At 37.1% G+C, this 20424-nt stretch overlaps 1 protein-coding gene across 15 annotated transcripts in view; it reads left to right on the top strand.

Annotated features, from left to right (window-relative positions):
• FAM13B (family with sequence similarity 13 member B) overlaps positions 1 to 20424 on the top strand; it is a 98218-nt gene that overhangs the window by 69619 nt on the left and 8175 nt on the right. For 8 of the 15 annotated variants that reach the window (XM_061423591.1, XM_061423586.1, XM_061423596.1 and 5 more), the window contains 8 exons: positions 6374 to 6438; positions 8938 to 8986; positions 9375 to 9522; positions 13708 to 13918; positions 14479 to 14608; positions 16126 to 16207; positions 17823 to 18052; positions 20337 to 20420. In XM_061423591.1, coding sequence (XP_061279575.1) covers positions 6374 to 6438; positions 8938 to 8986; positions 9375 to 9522; positions 13708 to 13918; positions 14479 to 14608; positions 16126 to 16207; positions 17823 to 18052; positions 20337 to 20420 — 999 coding nt within the window. Of the gene's footprint in view, positions 1 to 6373; positions 6439 to 8937; positions 8987 to 9374; positions 9523 to 12228; positions 12295 to 13707; positions 13919 to 14478; positions 14609 to 16125; positions 16208 to 17822; positions 18053 to 20336; positions 20421 to 20424 lie in introns of all 15 variants that reach the window. The other 7 variants (XM_061423582.1, XM_061423588.1, XM_061423594.1 and 4 more) reach the window with 1 other exon arrangement.

Raw genomic sequence — 20424 nt, 5'->3', positions numbered from 1 at the left:
GTTGTTCAGTCGCTAAGTTGTGTCCAACTCTTTGCAACCCTGTGGACTGCAGCACGCCAGGCTTCCCTGTCCTTCACTGTCTCCCTGAGTTTGCTCAAACTCACGTCCATTGAGTCAGTGATGCCATTCAATCATCTCATCCTCTGTTGCCCTCTTCTCTTCTTGCTCTCAATCTTTTCCCAGCATCAGGGTCTTTTCAAATGAGTTGGCTCTTCATATCAGGTGGCCGAAGTATTAGAGCTTCACCTTCAGCATCAGTCCTTCCAATGAGTATTCAGGGTTGATTTCCTTTAGGATTGACTGGTTTGATCTCCTTGAAGTCCACAGAACTCTCAAGAGTCCTTTCCAACACCACAATTCAAAAGTATCAATTCTTCAGCGCTCAGCCTTCTTTATTGTCCACCTCTCACATCTATATATGACTACTGGAAAAATCATTGCTTTGACTATATGGATCTTTATTGGCAAAGTGGTATCTCTGCTTTTTAATACGCTGTCTAGGTTTGTCATACCTTTCCTTCAAAGGAGCAAGTGTCTTTTAATTTTGTGGCTGCAGTCACCATCTACAGTGATTTTGAAGCTGAAGAAAATGAAATGTCACCATTTCTACTTTTCCTCCATCTATTTGCCATGAAGCAATGGGACCGAATGCCGTGATCTTCTCTTTTTCAATGTTGAGTTTTAAGCCAGCTTTTTCACTCTCCTCTCACTTTCATCAAGAGACCACATTCTGCCATTAGAGTGGTATCTCTATATCTGAGGTTGTTGATATTTCTCCTGGCAATCTTGAATATCTTAACATCTTAATTAAACATCTTAATATCTTAAAACATCTTTTTTTTTTTTTAAAGACTCATTTATTTGTTTATTTTGGCTGTACTGGGTCTTTGTTGCTGTGCAGGCTTTTCTCTAGTTACCAAGTGGGGACTGCTCTCCAGTTGTGGTGTGTAGGCTTCTCCTTGTGGTGGCTTCTCTTGCTGCAGAGCATGGATTCTAGGGCGCACAGGCTCCAGTAGTTTCCATGTGTGGGCTCAGTAGTTGTGGCTCTCAGGCTCTAGAGCTTGGGCTCATGGGCTCAGTTGCCCTGAAGCATGTGGCCTCTTCCTGGAGCAGGGATTTTATCTGGACCACCAGGGACCACTAGACCACCAGGGAATCCCTGATAAACATCTTATAAACATTTTATAAGCATCTTAACATGCTTAAACAAGCTGCATGGCAAGGTTTAAAAAAAAAATTCTATACCTTTATTATAAGCTAAATGCTTGCATAAATTTTATTATAAACTAAATGCTTGCATAAATTTGCATAAATTTGGCTGTTTCTCTTTCCTTCATCAACTGTGAATGATCCTTGCCAGTGTTTGGGATTTTGGCCATGCTAATAGGTATCTAGTGTTATCTCGTTGATACAGTTTACAATTCCCTCATGACATAGGGTTCAGCATCTTTTCTGAAAATATGCTTATTTTGCCATCTGAATATCTTGGCTGAGTTCAGGTCTCTTGTTCATTTTTTGATTGAGTTGTTTACTGAGTTTTAAAAGTTCTTTATTATTTTGAGTAAGTCTCTTATCAGATATAAAATATCAGGTCTTAGGAAATCTTAAGGATTTTTATATTGATATGATGAGATTGATCTCTTAAGTTTTTAGTTATAACAAGTTCTATAGTAATTTGTACTGTTTGAGGGTGGAAAGTGTCGGTAAATCAGTAGCCTGATTTGAGTTCATATCAAAATATCTGATGTTATCAGTAAATTTCTCATATCGTGCCATGCCAAGATGCTTCAGTCATGTCCGACTCTTTGTGACCCTGTGGAGTGTAGCCTACCAGGCTCCTCTGTCCATGGGATTTTCCAGGCAGGAATACTGGAGTGGGTCTCTGTGCAGAGGATGTTCCTGACCCAGGGATTGAACCCACATCTGTGGCTCCCACAGTATAGGCAGATTCTTTACTGGTGAGCCACTGGGGAAGCCCAGATTTCTCATAAAAGCAGTTCATTTCCGGATTAGCAGACCTTCATGGCTGGCACCTTGCCAAATTTGCAATTATTTATATCTTCTAAACCCTATTTATATCTTCTGAACCCTGAGAAATTGCTGGAATTTAAGTACCTCCTTTCAGAAGTGAAGGCCAGAAGTATTTGGGAAGCTCTAGCAGACAACCAAGAGGAAGAAATAGCTATCAGTTTGACTTGAATTGTTATGAGACTCCACTTTCTTTTTTTAAACAGAAATATTCAATACCTCTTACAGGCAACAACCATTCAATAATGTGTTGTTTTTTAAATCAGTCTCTCTTTTTAAAACAGTCTCTCTTTTAAAATTAAAAAAATTGAGGTATAGTTGACATATTACGTTAGTTTCAAGTGCATAACATTGAGTACCTGTATATATTGTGAAATGATCACAAGTCTAGTTATTAGTATCTATTACCACACAGTTAAATTTGTTTTCTTGTGATGAGTCTTTTAAGATCTACTCTCAGTAGCTTTCAGATATGCAATATAGTATTATTAACTATAGTTATGATGATGTATATTATAGTTCTATATCTTATTTATTTTTTATCTAGAAAGTTTGTACCTTTTGATTACCTTCACCCATTTTCCCCACTACCAACCCTCACCTCTGGCAACCACCAGATATGTTTTCTATATAGATGTTTGACTTTATCTTAAAATTCCACATAAAAGTGAGATCATATGGTATTTGTCTTTGTCTAACTTATTTCACTTAGTCATAATGCCTTCAAGGTCCGTCCATGTTATTGCAAGTGGGGATGCTGGGTTTTTTTTTTTTAATGGCAGAATAATATTGCATTGTGTGTGTGTTACATGTATACACACCCACACAGAAAATTATTCAGCTGTTTATCTATTGAGGGACACTTAGGTTGTTTCTGTATCTTGACTATTGTAAATAATCCTGCAGTAAACATGGAGGTGCACCTGTCTTTTTGAGGCAGCATTTTTCTTTGCTTCACATAAACATCCGGAAATGGAATTGCTAGTAAGCATGGTAGTTCTATTTTTGATTCTTTGAGGAGCCTCCATACCATTTTCCTTAGTGGCTGTACCAATTACATTTCCATCTCCAAAACACGAGGGTTCCTTTTTATCCACATCCTCACTGGCACTTACTTTGTGTTGTCTTTTTGGTGATAGCCATTCTAATGGATGTGAGGTAGTATCTCACTGTGGGTTTGATTTGCATTTTCCTGATAGTGATGTTGAGCACCTTTTCATTTACTTGTTGGCCATCTGTACTTCGTTTTTGGGAAAATGTCTATTTAGATGTTCTGCCCATTTTTTAATTGTATTATTTATTTTTTGCTATTGAGTTTTATGAGTTCTGTTTATATTTTGGAGATTAACTCCTTATCCAAATACATGATTTTGCAAGTATTTTCTCCCATTCTGTAGGTTATTTTTTCATTTTGTTGATGATTCATCTGCTGTGGAGACCTCATCAGTTTTGCCCACATTAATTCAGTGAAAGAAATTGGGCTAGATTGAAGAATATTTAATGTATTTTTATAAAACCTTTAAAAATTGTGGATCATTGTGCTATATATATGAAACTTATATAATATTGTATATAAACTATACCTCGATTAAAACATTTTTTTTAAGTCTTCATAACCTAACTGATGGGGCTTCCCAGGTGGCGCAGTGGTAAAGAATCTGCCTGTCACTGCAGGAGACATAAGAGACACAGGTTTGGTCTCTGAGTCGGGAAGATCCCCTGGAGTAGGAAATGGCAACCCCCTCCAGTACTCTTGCCGGGGAAATTCTATGGGCAGAAGAGCCTGGCGGGTTACAGTCCATGGGGTTGCAAAAAATTGGACATGACTGAGCACATACCTTTCACATTTAATCTAACTGACAGAAAAATATAATGAGTTGGCACTCATTTAAATGGAAAGTTGTTGTTAATTAAAAAGTTTTTTTCTGCTTAACACACAGCAGATTTTTGCTCCAATGTGTTTTTATATCTGTTGAACTATAAAATCAAGTTGGAGACTACAGTTTTAAGTTTTTCTGGGTAATCCAAATTTTTAGATTCTAAAGTTCTGTAGCTTTATTTCTGCCATCTGGTGGTTGAAAATGCTTTAGTAAGTTTTCTTATAAGCAGATGAAATGTGTAGAATAAAGCAGGGATAGTTAGCTTATCTAAAAGAAGTAGCTGCCGTACTTGAGCAAAACTAGGTCAGCGGAGATGGAAGGATGAGCGACTAAGCCATGTGGAAGTATCGTTGTGGATGGCTAAGGAATGGATGGAGACCAAGGAAATTACTGGTCTTTAATTAGCTCCTGTCAGGAAGTCCTGACAGCCCCTAATACCTTGGCAATATGATTGTGCTGTAGCTGCTGCTCCCACTGTTGCTGCCATTGCCACCACCTTTTTTCACCAAAGGGCTCTAGCTTTCCTGAATTGAGACCAGCGTGCCTTAGATGTCCTTTATGAGGACTCTGATGTTTGTGGAGAAGGGAGGGAAGACAGCACAGGCTGCTTTGTCATCTGATATTTTAGAAAAAAGAGCTTTTTTCTTCTTGTGTATAAAGGATTGAATATTTTATCTGGAATGAATTCTGAGAAAGTAAAATTTTTCTAAGTGATGAAGTATATTTTAGTTTCTAAGGAAAGTATTGCATATTTCCTGTATGTTAAATGAAGACTGGCTGTATTCTAACATGACTAATAACTTTTATTTTTCTTTGTCCTGAGATATTGTGTAGAGCACAGTTCTGCACTCGACTCTGAATTTCATCTGTCTTTTCCACTGCTGGGCTGTCAGCTTTTGCTGTTGTCACTACATTTTTTTATATTATCCCTAATTGAGATCTTGTTTAATACTTTTCACTATTTAAGAATTATGTTGCCTAAATCTGGGTGGAGGATATGTGGATATTAGTTATATCAGTGATCATATTTTATTTCAGTTATTTCATAGTAAAAAGAATTATAGGTTAAGTTAGGGTTGGTCATGTAATAGTATGCTTTATAATAGAGCTTTACAGTTTTTCTTATAAGCTCTTTCTTTTGATTCTCTGACAACAACCATAAGATAGGCACATAAGTGATTGTTACTGTCTTATTTTCCATCAGAAGGAAAGAACTGGGACTTGAATTTGGTGGAGTAAAGCAAAAAGGCTCGTTTTAAATATTGAATCTGTATAATGGTTTTTCACGGTTCCCAAAACCCTCATATTTAAGAATGTAAAGCTATATTCCAGAGCATGGAGGTTGTTGAAGTCTGATTTTTAGATCAGTGGTTCTATACACTTTGGGTCCCAAGGACCTCTTTATACTCTATAACTCTAAATTATTGAGGGTCCCAAAAAACTTTTGTGTACCTAGGTATGTCTATTAGTATTTAGTATATTAGAAATTAAAACTGAGCAATTAAAATATTTATTAATTCACTTAACATAATAAACTCACTTAAGGTGACATAAATAAGATTGCTTTTTTTTTCTTAATAAAAAGCAGCTATTTTTAAAAGAAGTTATTTTGAGGCATGGCATTGTTATACATACTTAGCGATCTTGCTACTGTCTGACTTAGAAGTCAGCTGGATTCCCATATGTGCTTCTGCATTCTCTCTGTTGCTATAGATTCTTTTGTTTCAAGTGCATGAGGCTAGTTAGCTTCACAGAGATACATTCAAAAAGAGAGTATTTTAATAACTTTTTACAGACTGTCTTTCACATTAAACAAAACTGCACAAGTAGTAGTTTCTTAATCTAGGAAGATCAAATCTTGATTTCTGAGGTGATCATCAAAAACACTAAAAGGTTTACATAGTTTGAAGTATGCACAGGACATTTGTATTAGACTTGATAGGTATTTATTTTAGGGAGGAGTAGGCATGGAATGGTATCTCAGAGCCCATTGGAAAATTAGGGAGCATTCTCATGTGCATTTGAGTTTCAGAGTTGTTATTTCAAATATATGTCATAAAGGGATCTGGTGAACTGTGTGACTCCTCTGCTACCTGTTAGGAAGTTAACCAACTTGTATGTTCATTGCTGACGAGAAAGAGAAGTAGCTGACCATCATTTTTAGAGGAGAAAATTCTAAGGAAGGAAAAAGAATGTGGTAGTAGTAGCAGTAGTTCTTGCCCAGTAGGGTAGTAAAAAAAACAGGGTCCTCATTTTATACACATGCACCCCCATACACACAACTCAAATTTTGAGGAAGGTCAATTACTCTCTAAAAAAGGACATTAATACCTGCAGACTATTTTAAGTAGTAGTTAAAAGAGGGGCATTTGACTAACTTATAATCTAATATCCTAATTTGGATTGGAAACTTCTCAACTTTAAGGGGATGGGAACTCCTTAATAAGTGGTGTTCTTTTTGTCAGTGTGTAGGTATATTGTTAGAGCCATGCAGTGACCATGGTGATGGTGAAGATGACTGTCTTGAGAGGTAAGCATTTTTTCTTGTTGTTGCTAATTAACTATTCATTTTGAAAATTGGAGTTCTTTACAGATTCTGGGGTGAATTTTTTAGATGAAGCTTTCTGTTACAACATATATTTTAGGTGAGCAAACAAAACCAAACATCTTATTTTGATGATAAGTATAAAGCATATTAGAGCTTCCCAGACGGCTCAGTGGTAAAGAATCCACCTGCCAAAGCAGGATACTCAGTTTGGACCCCTGGGTTGGGAAGATCCCCGGAGAAGGAAATGGCAACCCACTCCAGTATTCTTGCCTGGGAAATCCCGTGGACAGAGGAGCCTGGTGGGTTACAGTCCATGGCGTCACAGAGAGTCAGATATGACTGAGCTACTGAGCAGCAGCAGCAGCATAAGGCATATTAAATGTCCATAAATATTCAGAGTAGATACAGGTTAAGACAGGTGTTATAAATTGGAAAACATTCAGAAATTAGAACACTGCCTTCTTGGAAACACTTCAAACTTTTCACTTGATTTGTAGAACAGTTTGGGAGTTTATTGATACTCTGAATACATGCTTCAGTGAGTTAATTCAGAAGTCTTGGAACTGTCTACAGCTAACTGAAAGATTGTAACATATTTGCCTGGACAAACATATAGGGATTTTTTACTCCTATTCCAGTTCCTCTGTGTGTCCTAGTACAGTCTGACGCAGTTAGTGCTTGTTTATGTCCTTGGCTTACAGTAATGGAAGGGGGCATTCCCTAGGCAATAAGTCTTTTACGAAAATGGCAACCCACTCCAGTACTCTTGCCTGGAGAATCCCATGGACGGAGGAGCCTGGTGGGCTACAGTCCACAGGGTTGCAAAGAGTCGGACACGACTGAACGAATCCTTAGTCACCATAGATACTTGATAGAGTCCCTTTGAACAGAAGCTTTCTAGAATGTTTTAAAGTTTTGGATATCATTACTCTTTTTATGATTTGTTAAGACATTGCTAAAAAATGTGGATAATTTTCTTAAGAATGACGGTTTGATCTTCTGAAAACATCAGTAATGAAGTTGCAGATTAGACTGTTAATACCGAGAAATCCCATACAACGTTACTGATTTGGTGGTAGCCTGTTGGCAAGGGTAAACTTGCATTAATGTTGTTATCTCTCTTAATTGTGAGTAGAAAACCTGTTCTCTTAGGGCAAGTAAATTCTTTGGAGCTGTATCTCTGAAGCATCCCCCTACACTGAAGGTCCACAGATTGCCTGCTTATAGCAGCTCCTTGTGCTTCCTTTCAGGAGGCAGGAATGATTCTCTTCCAGCCCAGGGAATATTGGAACTGTGGGCTGAAGATAAAAGATTAACAGCATTAACAGGCATCCCCAAAATGATGACATCTGGATTTGATAGAACAATAAGGATCCAACTAGTGAGGACTCAAGCTTTATCGAGAAAGCTCTTTCCTCTTCAACTTACGTGTAGATTAGCAAGCTGCTTTTTAGACCAAAAGATTTTCTTGGTTAGGTAGATTACATTTTGCTTGTTTAACCCTCATGTTTCTAAAATTTAGATGATTAGGTCTTTTAATCTGTTAGGCTAGAATTTAACTCATTCCCTCATTTGTTCCCACTCTAAGCAAAAGAGAGCCTTTGCTTGCCAGGGAATTTAGTTTGTTTTTCATGTTTAGCAGACAAGGTAATTATATATATATGAGGAGCTGACTTGCCACATTTAGATAAAGACCTGTCTTCTGAGTGCACACTTTTATGGCAGGGGAGGAGCAGCACCTATGAGTATCACTGTAGATTGCATTATCACAGTGTCTTTGGGGAGGAGAACATTCCTACAGTCAGCATATTGATAACTTACTGTGATACTAGATATTCTGTTGAGGTCAAGTAGGTAGAGATGATTTGTGACAGCTTGCTTTAACACTTGTTCTACATAGGGATTAGTTTTTATAGGGAAATAAATGAATTGAAATTTTATAAAATTTCCTTTTTATGTTGTTACCATTATGTTTTGAAGAAGGAGAGGTTTAGAAGTAGTAACTTTGTTTTGATTGTAATAGAATACCATCAGATTTAAAATTTAAGACATAGCTATACTTTAAAAAAAAATCTTTAAATGGAAAAAGATGTCCCAGAATATGGAAAAATGAAGTAAATTGGTTAAAACTATTACTTATTTTATAGAATCTTTTCCATTATATATTCATTTCTTTTGTTTTTTATTTATTGTGAATTATATTTTTCCTTTTAAAGTGTTTTTCATTTTGGGGAGTAGATGTGTAAGGGAGTGGTGAATGTACTTAATTTTTCTGAACATGAACTGATTCTCTGGATATTTTCAGTAGTGTGTGTTTTTCAGATATAGGGCTCCAAAGAATGGACATATGTGCAGGTGTCGTTTTCTTTTCTCACACTGTAAATGCTAACTGTATGAGGAAGAGAGGAATCTAGATAAGAAATATGCAGTGATAGTAACCAATTTATTCTTAAAAGACTAATAACTTTACTTGATTTTTAGGAAAGAATATTTGTCATTTGACAGTGATAAATTGTCACACTTGATTCTGGTAAGAATTACTTTTCTTTATGGTTCTTTGAAGTTTGACTAGGTTTAACCTACCAGTTATGGTATCTGGCCTTTGACTCTTGTGTTTAATAGGTTTAAAGGAGATTTAAATGCAAATACTCTTACCAGTTGTTTTACAATCAAGCAGCAACTTGATTTGCCACTTTTGGTTTGTTTTTGCTTTTGTTTTCTAATTTGCCACTTTTGATTGCAAGAACAATTTCCTCAGTTTGGGATCCAAACTTTGTCTTGAATGGTGGGACTGGGACAGTTGCCTATGTAGGCACGGTAAACTCATGAGGACCACGCAAGAACATAAGCTGGTTGTTTTTAAATAGGGCATGGAAAGCTTCTTGTTTGTGAAATGTATTCTTTATTTTAAAATACAGGATTCTAGTAGCAAGATATGTGATTTGAATGCCAACACTGAATCAGAAGTGCCAGGAAGTCAAAGTGTTGGTGTTCAAGGGGAAGCAGCATGTGTCCAAATTCCACATTTAGATCTGAAGAATGTTTCTGATGGTGATAAATGGGAAGGTAATTTTACCCACACACATTATTTTCCTGATGATGTTATTTGTAACTGAAATTACCCAAGGCAGTAATGAGATTACTGCCCTTTTCTGAGCAACCTTATTCGTTTTTATTTGATTCATGTAAGGGTGAGTGACTATTTTTACTCAAATGCGCTAATGAAATTATGGGGCAGTTATCTCATTTGAATTAATTCTTATCCATTAGCTCTGAGGATGGATGTTAAAATATAAAGAAAATAAAATCAAGGGTAGGCTGTTGTTAATTGTTAAACCAAATCAGGTGCTATCTCCCAGTTTTTGAAAGTCCAGTATGCTAGGGTTTAGGGATCTCACCACTTTAAATAGAGAGCCTAGAATACAGCTACCTTTTCTTTATAATCATCAGAAATACATTTAAAAAGAAATTATCTTCAGAGGTATTTGTAAGCAAATATTGTACTATGTCCCTGTATCTCTGTTAGGTTTTGAAGGTATGGGAGCAGGGTCCTAACAAGTTTTACAAAGGAGAGTAATTTTAATTTTAACTTAAAAGGCAAAACCACATGGGTTAAAACTCACAGATGTGTATTTAAGACCTTCATTTCATTGTATGTAAGTTTTTTTTTTTAATCAAAAGGAGCAAAAACTATAAATAAATACCAAACTTCAGTGAATGATCAGCATGCAGAAGGGTTTATGGAGGAGTATATGAATATCTACTGTTTACTTTGAAATCCATGAAGAAAACAAGATGGTTAATGGAATGGAAATGTTATGAAGCAAGTATAGTGAAATGTTAGTAGTAGAATCTAGGGGATTGGTATATGGATGTCCTTTGTAAAATTCTCTAAAAACTTTGCTGTGTATTTGTAAACTTTGAAGTAAAATGTTGCAGTTGAGAAGTAGAAATAAGAAGCATATTTGGATCCAGGGGGGCTTCTGGATCATATCCTGTCCTATGTAAAGAGATAAGGAGACCACTCAGAAATCTTAAAGTTACATATTTGTTCACTTGAATGAAGATCCCTTCGTAATCTCACCTTTGGCAAGTTAGCCAATGACATATGAGGAATTGCAATGCCAATATCATGTGCTCCTTTTGCCACCTCAAGTCTGCACACCTGATCACAGTTGGAGCATTTTTATTTATTTTTAAGGTATAGCCAATATTTTAAAAGCCCCAGCCAAGTCATTCTGCCAACCTTTACTGCTGTCTTTCAATCCCTACTCCTCCTCCCTTTTTGGTCTAGATGTTTGGCATGCCCAGCGGTGTATTATGTGTCATAACTTAGACTAAATCAGGAAGTTATCTTCCATTTACTTTGTTCTGGGTTATTCAGGATGTTTGGGATTTATGAAGATGCTCCCCCAAGGTTAGGGATATATTAGCATTCTGGTGGCAATGAAGATCAAATGTCCCTTTAAGTTACTCATCCTGGCGTAGTTACTGAGAAGGAGTGGTGGTCATCAGAGCATCCTTTGAGCTGAAAGTTAGGAAAGGAGTCTCTGAAAGATGAAGCTGGGCTTCTGACAGAGTATTTAATGCTGTTGCTTTTTGGAGGATGCAGATAAATAGCCCTTTATAGTCCTTGGCCTGAGGGTCCTGATCTTAAGTTTTAAGCATAGAAGACCATTTGTTTTCCATTGTCTGAGGAGATAGGACATTCTCTGTCCAGCTTCAGCTTTCTGAGGGCTTCCCTAAAGAGAGCCTGATGCTAGGCTCTCTTTTGTTGCCTTGTTGGAATCCACTGACTCTTTACAAATTGTTGTGGTAGGGAAGGGAAGGTCACTATGTACTCCTGATCCCTGATTTTCAGTGTCTGAGCTGACCTGGCTCAACAGCTGTGACAAGTCCACATAGACCTCCTCCTGGCTTTTCCAGGAATACGGGTCAGTGACTTGCAGAGAGCCAACAGCAGTCGACACCTGAGTGAACTTCTCAGCCATGAACTCTGCATGTGCTTGGGAGAGTGGCTGTTAGCAGACCATGTTGCTCCTTCCACTTGTGCCCACAATACAGAGACTGATTTTCCATAACTGGGAGTTTAGGATATTCTAAAATAATAGTCTTCCTCAAGAAACCAAATTACTTTAGATCTGCATACCTTGGAAAAAGAGATGTACCCCATTTGAAATGACTCTTAACAGAGAAGTAGGGTGACTTCAAATGGAGGACCATCTCATTCTTCCTAAGTATATGGGTCTTGGGTTTTTGTATTGTTCCAAGGGTAGTCAGCAAAATGCAGTTAGTGAATGGGTAGCACATGTCTGCCACCAGTATGCATTTGTAGCCATCCAAAGGTCTTGGTTTTTAATGGAAGTGGACATCTTCAGATTCTTACCTGCTGGCTCTTGTATGAGATAACAGTAGAATCTTTTTGCAGAGCAAACTAAGGGAAATATTTTTCTGTCAAATTGTTTATACTGAAAAGCTTCCACAGTACCTGATTAAGTTTCCATTTCTTCAGTTTTATGTTTGAGTTTTAATAGAACAGCACTACTTTAATTTTTTTGCCTTGCTTGCTGAAATGGAAATGTATGTTTGTGTTTGTTTTTAAAGTTTGGTTAGTAGTAATTTCTTTGAATAAAGTTTTTGAGCAGAATGCCTAACAGGTTTTAGGGAAATGTTTTTGGTATCTTTGGCTTTGTGTTAGTTATGTGTATGGTTTGTTCTGACTGTGCTGTGTGTTCACTTTAGTATTTTTTGCCATTTTTTCCATTTTATTAGCGTCATGCCCTATCACTTTTCCCCTCATTGATTTCAAAACAATGCATCTGCAGAGAGATGGGGAGGGTAAGTATGGTTCACCATAGTTTAGCTTTTTTGCCTTTTTATGGTTCACTTTGTTTGCCTTTTTATTAGCCCTTCTCCTGCTGTCCCCAAATATTAGGAAAACTGTTCTGGGTTAAAAATGATACCCAGAAAATACTGTTTTTTGTTAGTTCCCTCTTTTTCTTAAAACAGGAGATTTCTCATAAAATGTTTATTACCAGTTACTTATTTTCTGGGAAGCAGGTACAAGGGTTGCTTTGAAAATCACTTTATTGCTGGGTTTATTACGGGATTGCACGCTATGTACCCAATTTTTAGTTATCAGATAGATCTGGGCTTTAAAAAACGAAGTTGATTATGTTCTTATTATCCTGAAAAAATGTAATGCTTTAAATTGCTAATGCATAAAGTTAAACTAAATTAGTAGCAGTTCATAGGTATTGTGCAAAAAAAAAAAGTCATTCTTGCTTTTTGACACTGTCAAGCCAATTTTTGCATCCTAAAATATTTAACTCATTTTTGCTATTAAAAGCCATAGCATCAAAATTTACACTATAGTCATATATTAAGTTAATGTGTAGATGGGAAAGTCCCTATCCCCTCCCCAAATCAAGGGGGATACTTGAAGATAATTATGTATTTGGAGTATATTTGTGGGTTGTGTGTTTATCTGTATGTGTTCTGTATGTAATCAAGCCTTATTTGTGCAGAGACATCAGATACCTCAATATGGCTTCATATGAGAACTTATAGGATAACTCCAATAAAATAAATGTACTTAAGAAGGAGTACTGCTGTTAAATTTTGTGTTGTTAATACTTTTGGGTTTAATTATTAAAATATGTATTATACACAGAAATCCTGTAGCAGAAAATAACCACCTCTGTTTAATGTTAGAGTCCTGGTATTGTCAGGTGAATTAGCTGCTTGTTTATAAATCTAACAATTCTTTTGTTGGAGTCCAAGAGCCATTTGCTGAGTATTCTGAATAGCATGGGGAATAGCTTCCACTTCTTAACATAGTCACTTGACAGTGAGGGACAATTTATTCATCTGGCAGCATTTGGCTCAGTTAAATTCCCAATTAAGGACTGTTAAATGTTTACTGTTTCTAAATGAAGACTTTTCCCTACTGGAAAAATAGCATTTAGTATAATTTTGAAGAGCTTGACAGTGTCCCTTCTTGCTTTGTGACTGGGTTCAGAAATTTAAAGTGTAACTCCTTATGTGAAATTAGGACTGAAGTAAAAAGTGAAGCTCAGACAACTTTAAACAATAGTAGGCTGTATGAAGATCCTAGGAGCCCATAAATATTACATTATATGAACCACTACAGAATGATATGGTTTAAAGAACATATAGCTGATACTGTGTGACTTTTTTTCATACAGAACCAAGAGACCCATGGTACTATTCTTTATGTTTGTTTTCCAGAGCCATTTCCTGCTTTTAAGTCTTGGCAGGAAGACTCTGAGTCTGGAGAAGCTCAGCTGTCTCCACAAGCTGGAAGAATGAATCATCACCCCCTGGAAGAAGACTGTCCTCCAGTGTTATCACATCGGAGTTTAGATTTTGGGCAAAGCCAGCGTTTCCTACATGATCCAGAAATGTTGGATTCCTCATCTAAAGCACTTTCTTTTGCTAGGTAAGTAATGTTTATGTTTTTATGGGCAGTGAATCCTATCACATACCCAGGTCCTTTGAGAGATTTTAATCCTCTAGGCCTATAGTTGAAAGCTTTCTTCCCAGTTTCATGAAGCATGCTTTTGTGGTTTATTATTTTGAGTGCCCCCAAATTGAGTTCTTTGAGCGTCTATTAAGGTTTGCTCTCTAATAGACATCTTTCCGTGATGTATTTATTTATTCATTCATGACTGAAATTGATCCTGAAAGTTAAAACGTTTCCTTTGCAGTTTGGACACCAAAAGAGCTCTAAGCTGCTTGGTGTCTTTGTGTTTTATCTGCATTTGCCCAAGCGCCTTTTGAATAATTCCAGATTGTTTTCATTGCTACTGTGTTAGCTTTTTGTGGTCTCTAGCGTAGTTCAAGTTTCTTTCTACCATTTGTCCTTCAGTGTTAGGGGTTTAATTGCACTTAAAAAATTTACTTCTTGATAATAGTGTGATGTTTTATCAGGGTAATAGGAGAGATGGTGTTGATAACTTGAAAATTTAACTACAGTGTTCACCTCTTGTTTTAATTCAGGATTCGAAGATCATCCTTTAGTTCAAAAGATGAAAAAAGAGAGGACAGAACACCATATCAATTAGTCAAGAAACTTCAGAAAAAAATCAGACAATTTGAGGAACAATTTGAAAGGGAAAGAAATGGCAAGGTGAGTTTGTAACACTGCCCATTGTAAAGTAGATCTGTTGGAACTTAGAGGACATTCTCCCATCTCTTACCTGGGAGAGAGAACTAATCTAAGACGTCCAGAAAAATAGCGCTTATATAGATCTGAGATTATATAGTTCCTTGTCACCCAACTCCAGTACTCTTGCCTGGAAAATCCCATGGATGGAGGAGCCTGGTGGGCTGCAGTCCATGGGGTCTCGAGGAGTTGGACATGACTGAGCGACGTCACTTTCACTTTTCACTTTCCTGCATTGGAGAAGGAAATGGCAACCCACTCCAGTATTCTTGCCTGGAGAATCCCAGGGATGGCGGAGCCTGGTGGGCTGCCGTCTATGGGGTCGCACAGAGACTAAAGCGACGCAGCAGCAGCAGCCGCCGCCGCCTTCTGATTCCGGACTAGTATTCTTGCCATTGTACCACTGAATTTTTGTATTTCTGTTGGAAAAGAGCTTGTTGAATTTTAAGGCAAATACTTTACATTGACAAATTATATTAATGCTATTTCTGCTCCCTCAAAAACCACAGGTAGCCAGGGGAGGTGGGCGTGAAGGGGTGAGATATTTAATCGTTAGAACATGTGAAGTAGGTAAAGTCTTATACTTGAAGTCAGAAGACGTTTAGTTAGATCTGCTTTCTGCCAGTTGCTAGACCCTCCTCTGAGAGAGCTTTACTTAATATCTTGCCCTGTCTACTTAAAGTAAGATAAATGAAGATTGAGTGAACTGTCTGCTGTGAACACTGTCAAATACTATTTGAGCAGAAATTAAAATAACCTTTGGGACTTCCTGGCGGTCCAGTGGTTAAGACTCCACACTTCCATGTAAGGAGGTGAGGGTTCCATTCCTGGTGAGGGGACTAAGATCCTGTATGCCACACTGCATGCTGCAAAAAAAACTCAAAAAAACACCCCAACAATAACAACAACAAAAAACCCCACGTTGCATACCCACAAAGATTTTAATGATTGTTTCTTATATTTTTTTTAGGATCTCATTTATTAATTTTACTGAGGTATTAACAGGTTTCTTAAAAACATTATCTTTATGAAGAAACAGTGTGAGTCTATGAGTAGATTTATAGTCGTAGAGTTGTTGTAGGTTGGATTATCTGGGAAGCATGCTGCGACAGAGATATCAGGGCATGCCATTTCCAAGGGAGTGTTTAGGGAGAATTGCAGCTGTAAGGAGTAAGGCAGCATGGTTGAGAGGAGAATGTAGACCTGGGATATAGTTGCATTCATGGCCTCAGCCTGATTCCACAGTGTTTCCAACTAGGATGGCTGAATTAATATGATTCAGGATTGACTGAATTAAGATGAAGAAGTCAGGCCTTTTTAATCCTATATAACCAGTCATGGATATGAGCTGCTCTGGAGGAGGGGTTTGTAACCTTGGGCCAGGCAGCTCATGTGGGCAAAGGCAATTCCTAGAGAGGGACTTAGCACAGACAGGGGTTGATGAGTGCATAATCTGTGATTCTGTTTTTCTAATTTTTCAGCCCTCCTACAGTGATATAGCAGCCAATCCAAAGGTATTAAAATGGATGACAGAGCTCACCAAACTGCGAAAGCAAATTAAAGGTATAAAATGGGCATTTTTCAATATAATTGCATTTTAAAATATTCTTTATAATAATATCTGAGCATTATAGTTATAATTTTTGATAACTTTAAATCTTGAACACTGGCAAAATAAAAGTTCTCTTATTTTTTTTATTAGTTATAATCAAAGTTTAAATACTATATTGTATTCTTCCAAATGTCTTTCCTCTTCTTTGATTAATAATAGTCTTTTGATGGGTGCTCTAGATGGTATTGTATTGTGAAGTTTGTATGAGTATTTCAAATATTAAGCAGTTTTGAGTTTGGGTAGGTATTAAGAATTTTTGATGGGTATTTCATCTAAGATTGAGAATATCTAATCATCAATCATTTATACTACAAAGACTAAATTATAAGTTGTGTTGAATCAAAAACTGGGTCTTGTGTTACTGGGTGTCAGCCCAGTATAGCAGTTGCTAAGATACATTTACTTTGTGGGTATTTAGTGAATATGCTTTTTAATGATTGTTAATACTTAAAGAATTATCTGTACCAAGTGTGGATGTATAAGATGGAGTATCACATTTGGTTTACTCATTTGAATTTACAAAACAAAAATTTTAATGTCTATAAGTACCAAGTACTTGAAGACATCTGAGGTTGTAGCGGTGAACAAGACTGAGTCCCTGTTGTCATTTGAGTTTATTTACATTCTTATGGTTAATTAAGTTCTCCTACCTATTTAGAATTTTCCTTTACAATTCTGTAAAAAATTTTCTCATTTAACACCAGTTTCTAACCATAAATGAAAATCACTACTTTTAATGTATTACTAATGAGTGTTATTAAATTATTAGCCTCCTAATTTCCCAGTTTTCTTTCACTCTTACTGTCCTACAGTAAGTGCATTTTCTGCATCCAGAATTATTTTTTATTAAAAAACTATGTACTGTCTTATTTATAGCTCTTCAGTGGGCTTCCTTTTCCACTTAGAACAAAGTTCAAACCCTTTGCTGGCTTTCAAGGCTTTTTATACTCTGCCCTTTCCCCCCATTTTATCACTTTTCCTTATTTTCTGTTTTTTAAAATATGTCATGGTTTAAGAACATTGGCTTGGCTGTTGCCTCAACTGAGCAGAAATGTTCTTCCCTTAAATCTTCTATACTAGGTTAGTCCCTTTTTATTCCATGTTCAGCTAGGATGTCACCATCTCAGAAAGGCCTTCTTTATCAGTTCCATCCAAAGGAGTTGCTCTTTCAAAAAGCATGTCTCTTTAACATTGTGACATCATTCTGTTTTATCTTCTTTATAGCACTTAGCACTCACTGAAATTATTTTATGAATCTAATTACTTAGTTTTTATTTTTTACTTCCTGAGTATATGACAACAGAGACCATGTCTGTTTGTTTACTGCTGTTACGCTCATCAGAGCATCTTACTCTAGTAGGCATTGTATGAATATTGGTTGAAAGAAAAATCATACAGTTCTCCTGGTATATATATAATTTAAATATTTCATGTGATCTTGAAATACCTGAGCCTGTGTGTTGTCGATGTATACTTTCCTCTTGTATGTCTTGCGTCTCTTTTGATTTAGTTGAATTTTAGCTAAAATCGGTGGTACTGATTTATCCTCTTGATTTTAAAATGTAGATGCAAAACACAAAACTTCTGATGGAGAATTTGTACCTCAGACACGTCCACGTAGTAACACTCTTCCAAAAAGCTTTGGCTCTTCTCTAGACCATGAAGATGAAGAGAATGAAGATGACTCCAAGGTCATTCACAAGGAGAAGAAGCCATCTAAGGAAGCAACACTTGAACTTATTCTGAAAAGACTCAAAGAAAAACGTGTCGAGAGGTGTCTTCCAGAAGATATCAAAGTAATCTTGAGCTGTGGTTTTTGCCCAGGCTAGCCTTTAGAATCACTGAAATAAAATAATTGAGATAGAGGCATAATGATGTCTAGGTAATCTGCTGCCCTGAGTCAACAAGTTTGCAGTTAAGAAAAATGTTTTTATCAGCACAACATAAGTGCCTGAGTCACAATAATAAAACTAAAAAAACTTGAATGTGATCTGTTCACTTATATTGGAATCAGTTAGCAAGATGAGTGTGTTTGATATACCTGAGTTTGAATCTTGGTCTTGTATCTTAGTAGTTGCATGTATTAAACTCTTAGCTTATTATGCCAGTTTCTGATTGTGCATTCTTCCAGTGAATCCCTTCAGTAGCCATGTGACTGTGATTATGTCCATTAAAATGACACAGTATACAAAACGCATTGCCTAGGGCAGTCCTGGTCAAGGCACTTGGCACCCAAGATCATTTATCAGATGAAGTTTGCTGAAAGAGTGCAGAGGTAGATTGCTTGAGGTGAACTTTTAGTGATGAATCTTGATGTGCACCCCTCTTGACAACAGAGTACACCTCATGGTCTCAATATTAGAGTCTTTCTCCCTTCAAACAGAGCTGGCTTAGAAATTCTAGTAGCTGCCCTCCCCAGTTTTTCTTGGTTTTGCTTTTATGTTATACCAACCTCCTCTCCTCCCCACTCCCTTTCCTATAAATGATTTTGATTGGAGAAGGAAATGGCAACCCACTCCAGTGTTTTTGCCTGGAGAATCCCAGGGACAAGGGAGCCTGGTGGGCTGCCGTCTGTGGGGTTGCACAGAGTTGGACACAACTGAAGCGACTTAGCAGTAGCAGCAGGAGCTTTATTCAGATTCATTCTCCTAGGTTTAAGATTTAAACTTGAGGTTGTAATCAGTGTTTTACAAAGTTTATGCTACTGAATGTACTTAATATAAAATTCTTGTTATAGAAAGTACGTATCCTCTGAATTTTTTCTTTTAACCTCTTATTTTCATTCTGGTGGTAAACAGGGTCGATTTAACCACTCCTGGTAGTAACTGGAAGGCTTCCCTGGTGGCTCAGTGATAAAAAAATCTGCCTGCAATGCAGGAGATGTGGGTTTGATCCCCGGGTCGGGAAGATCTGTGGAGGAGGACTTGGCAACCCACTCCAGTATTCTTGCCTGGAAAATCCCATGGACAGAGGAGCCTGGTGGGCTACAGTCCATGGGTCACAAGAGAGTCAGACATGGCTTAGCGGCTAAACAACAACAGAGAGTAACTGGAGAGTTTGTTTGATTTAAAGTATAGTCTGTGGAACATTGGTTCATTGGTATGTTAAAGGTCATGCTGTCAAACAGAGGGAGAGGGGGTTATGGACAGATAAATTTGGGGCTCCTGCCTACTACCATTGGAGTACTAAAAAATGTCAGAAGAGTATCTTATTTTCAGTATTAAAAAAAGGCCTGGTGAAGGGGAGCAGAAATCATAGCGTAGAAGTCTAGGGTCACAAATCGATATTGTTGAGCTCTTTTCAGGAGCTTTCCACTATACTAGTACCAAATTTTCTTAATAGTTTAGGAGAAATACCAAGTTATAAGATCTATACTTGTGTATGCATGCATTTTGAATATGTGCTCACACACAACAAAATTATAATGCTAATAAAAGATTATGTGCAAAATTAAGATAATAGGCATTTATTTTGTTTATTGTATGCTGAGAAGGCACTGTGTAAATGCCTTTACAATGTATTAACTTGTTTAGTCCTCATTGGAATTCTATGAGGTAGGTGAAAGTGAGAGAGGTGAAAGTGAAAGTCGCTCAGTCGTGTCCGACTCTTGGAGACCCCATGGGCTCTACAGTCCATGGAATTCTCCAAGCCAGAATACTGGAGTGGATAGCCTTTCCCTTTTCCAGGGTATATTCCCAACCCAGGGATTGAACCCAGGTCTCCCACATTGCAGGCAGTTTCTTTATCAGCTAAGCCACATGGGAAGCCCTATGAGATAGGTGATGTTATCCCCATTTACAGATTAGGATATTGAACGAAAAGAAGGTAACTAACCCAAGGTCACTAAGCTCTTGTGTTCATAACTTATTCAGATAAAATATAAATCAAACCACCAGAGGGAACTGGTACCTAGTTACTAGAAGACCAGATTCTCTAGGAGACTGAAAAACGTTGCCTACAAATCCATAAGGAAAAGATGTGTTCTTATTAACCTAAGGGCTGATCCTTTCAACCAAATTACTTACATTGCTGAAGGGAATGATGTGGCTAATGGGAGGGTTTTTTTTTTTTTAATTCTAGAAAATGACAAAAGATCATTTGGTAGAAGAGAAAACTTCTCTCCAGAAAAGTCTTCTTTATTATGAAAGTCAACATGGAAGGCCGGTAA

This window comes from Bos javanicus, chromosome 7 (genome assembly GCF_032452875.1).
Source record: "Bos javanicus breed banteng chromosome 7, ARS-OSU_banteng_1.0, whole genome shotgun sequence".
Lineage (NCBI taxonomy): Eukaryota > Metazoa > Chordata > Mammalia > Artiodactyla > Bovidae > Bos > Bos javanicus.
The sequence above is the reverse complement of the archived record's forward strand: the minus strand, read 5'-3'. Positions and strand labels throughout refer to the sequence as shown.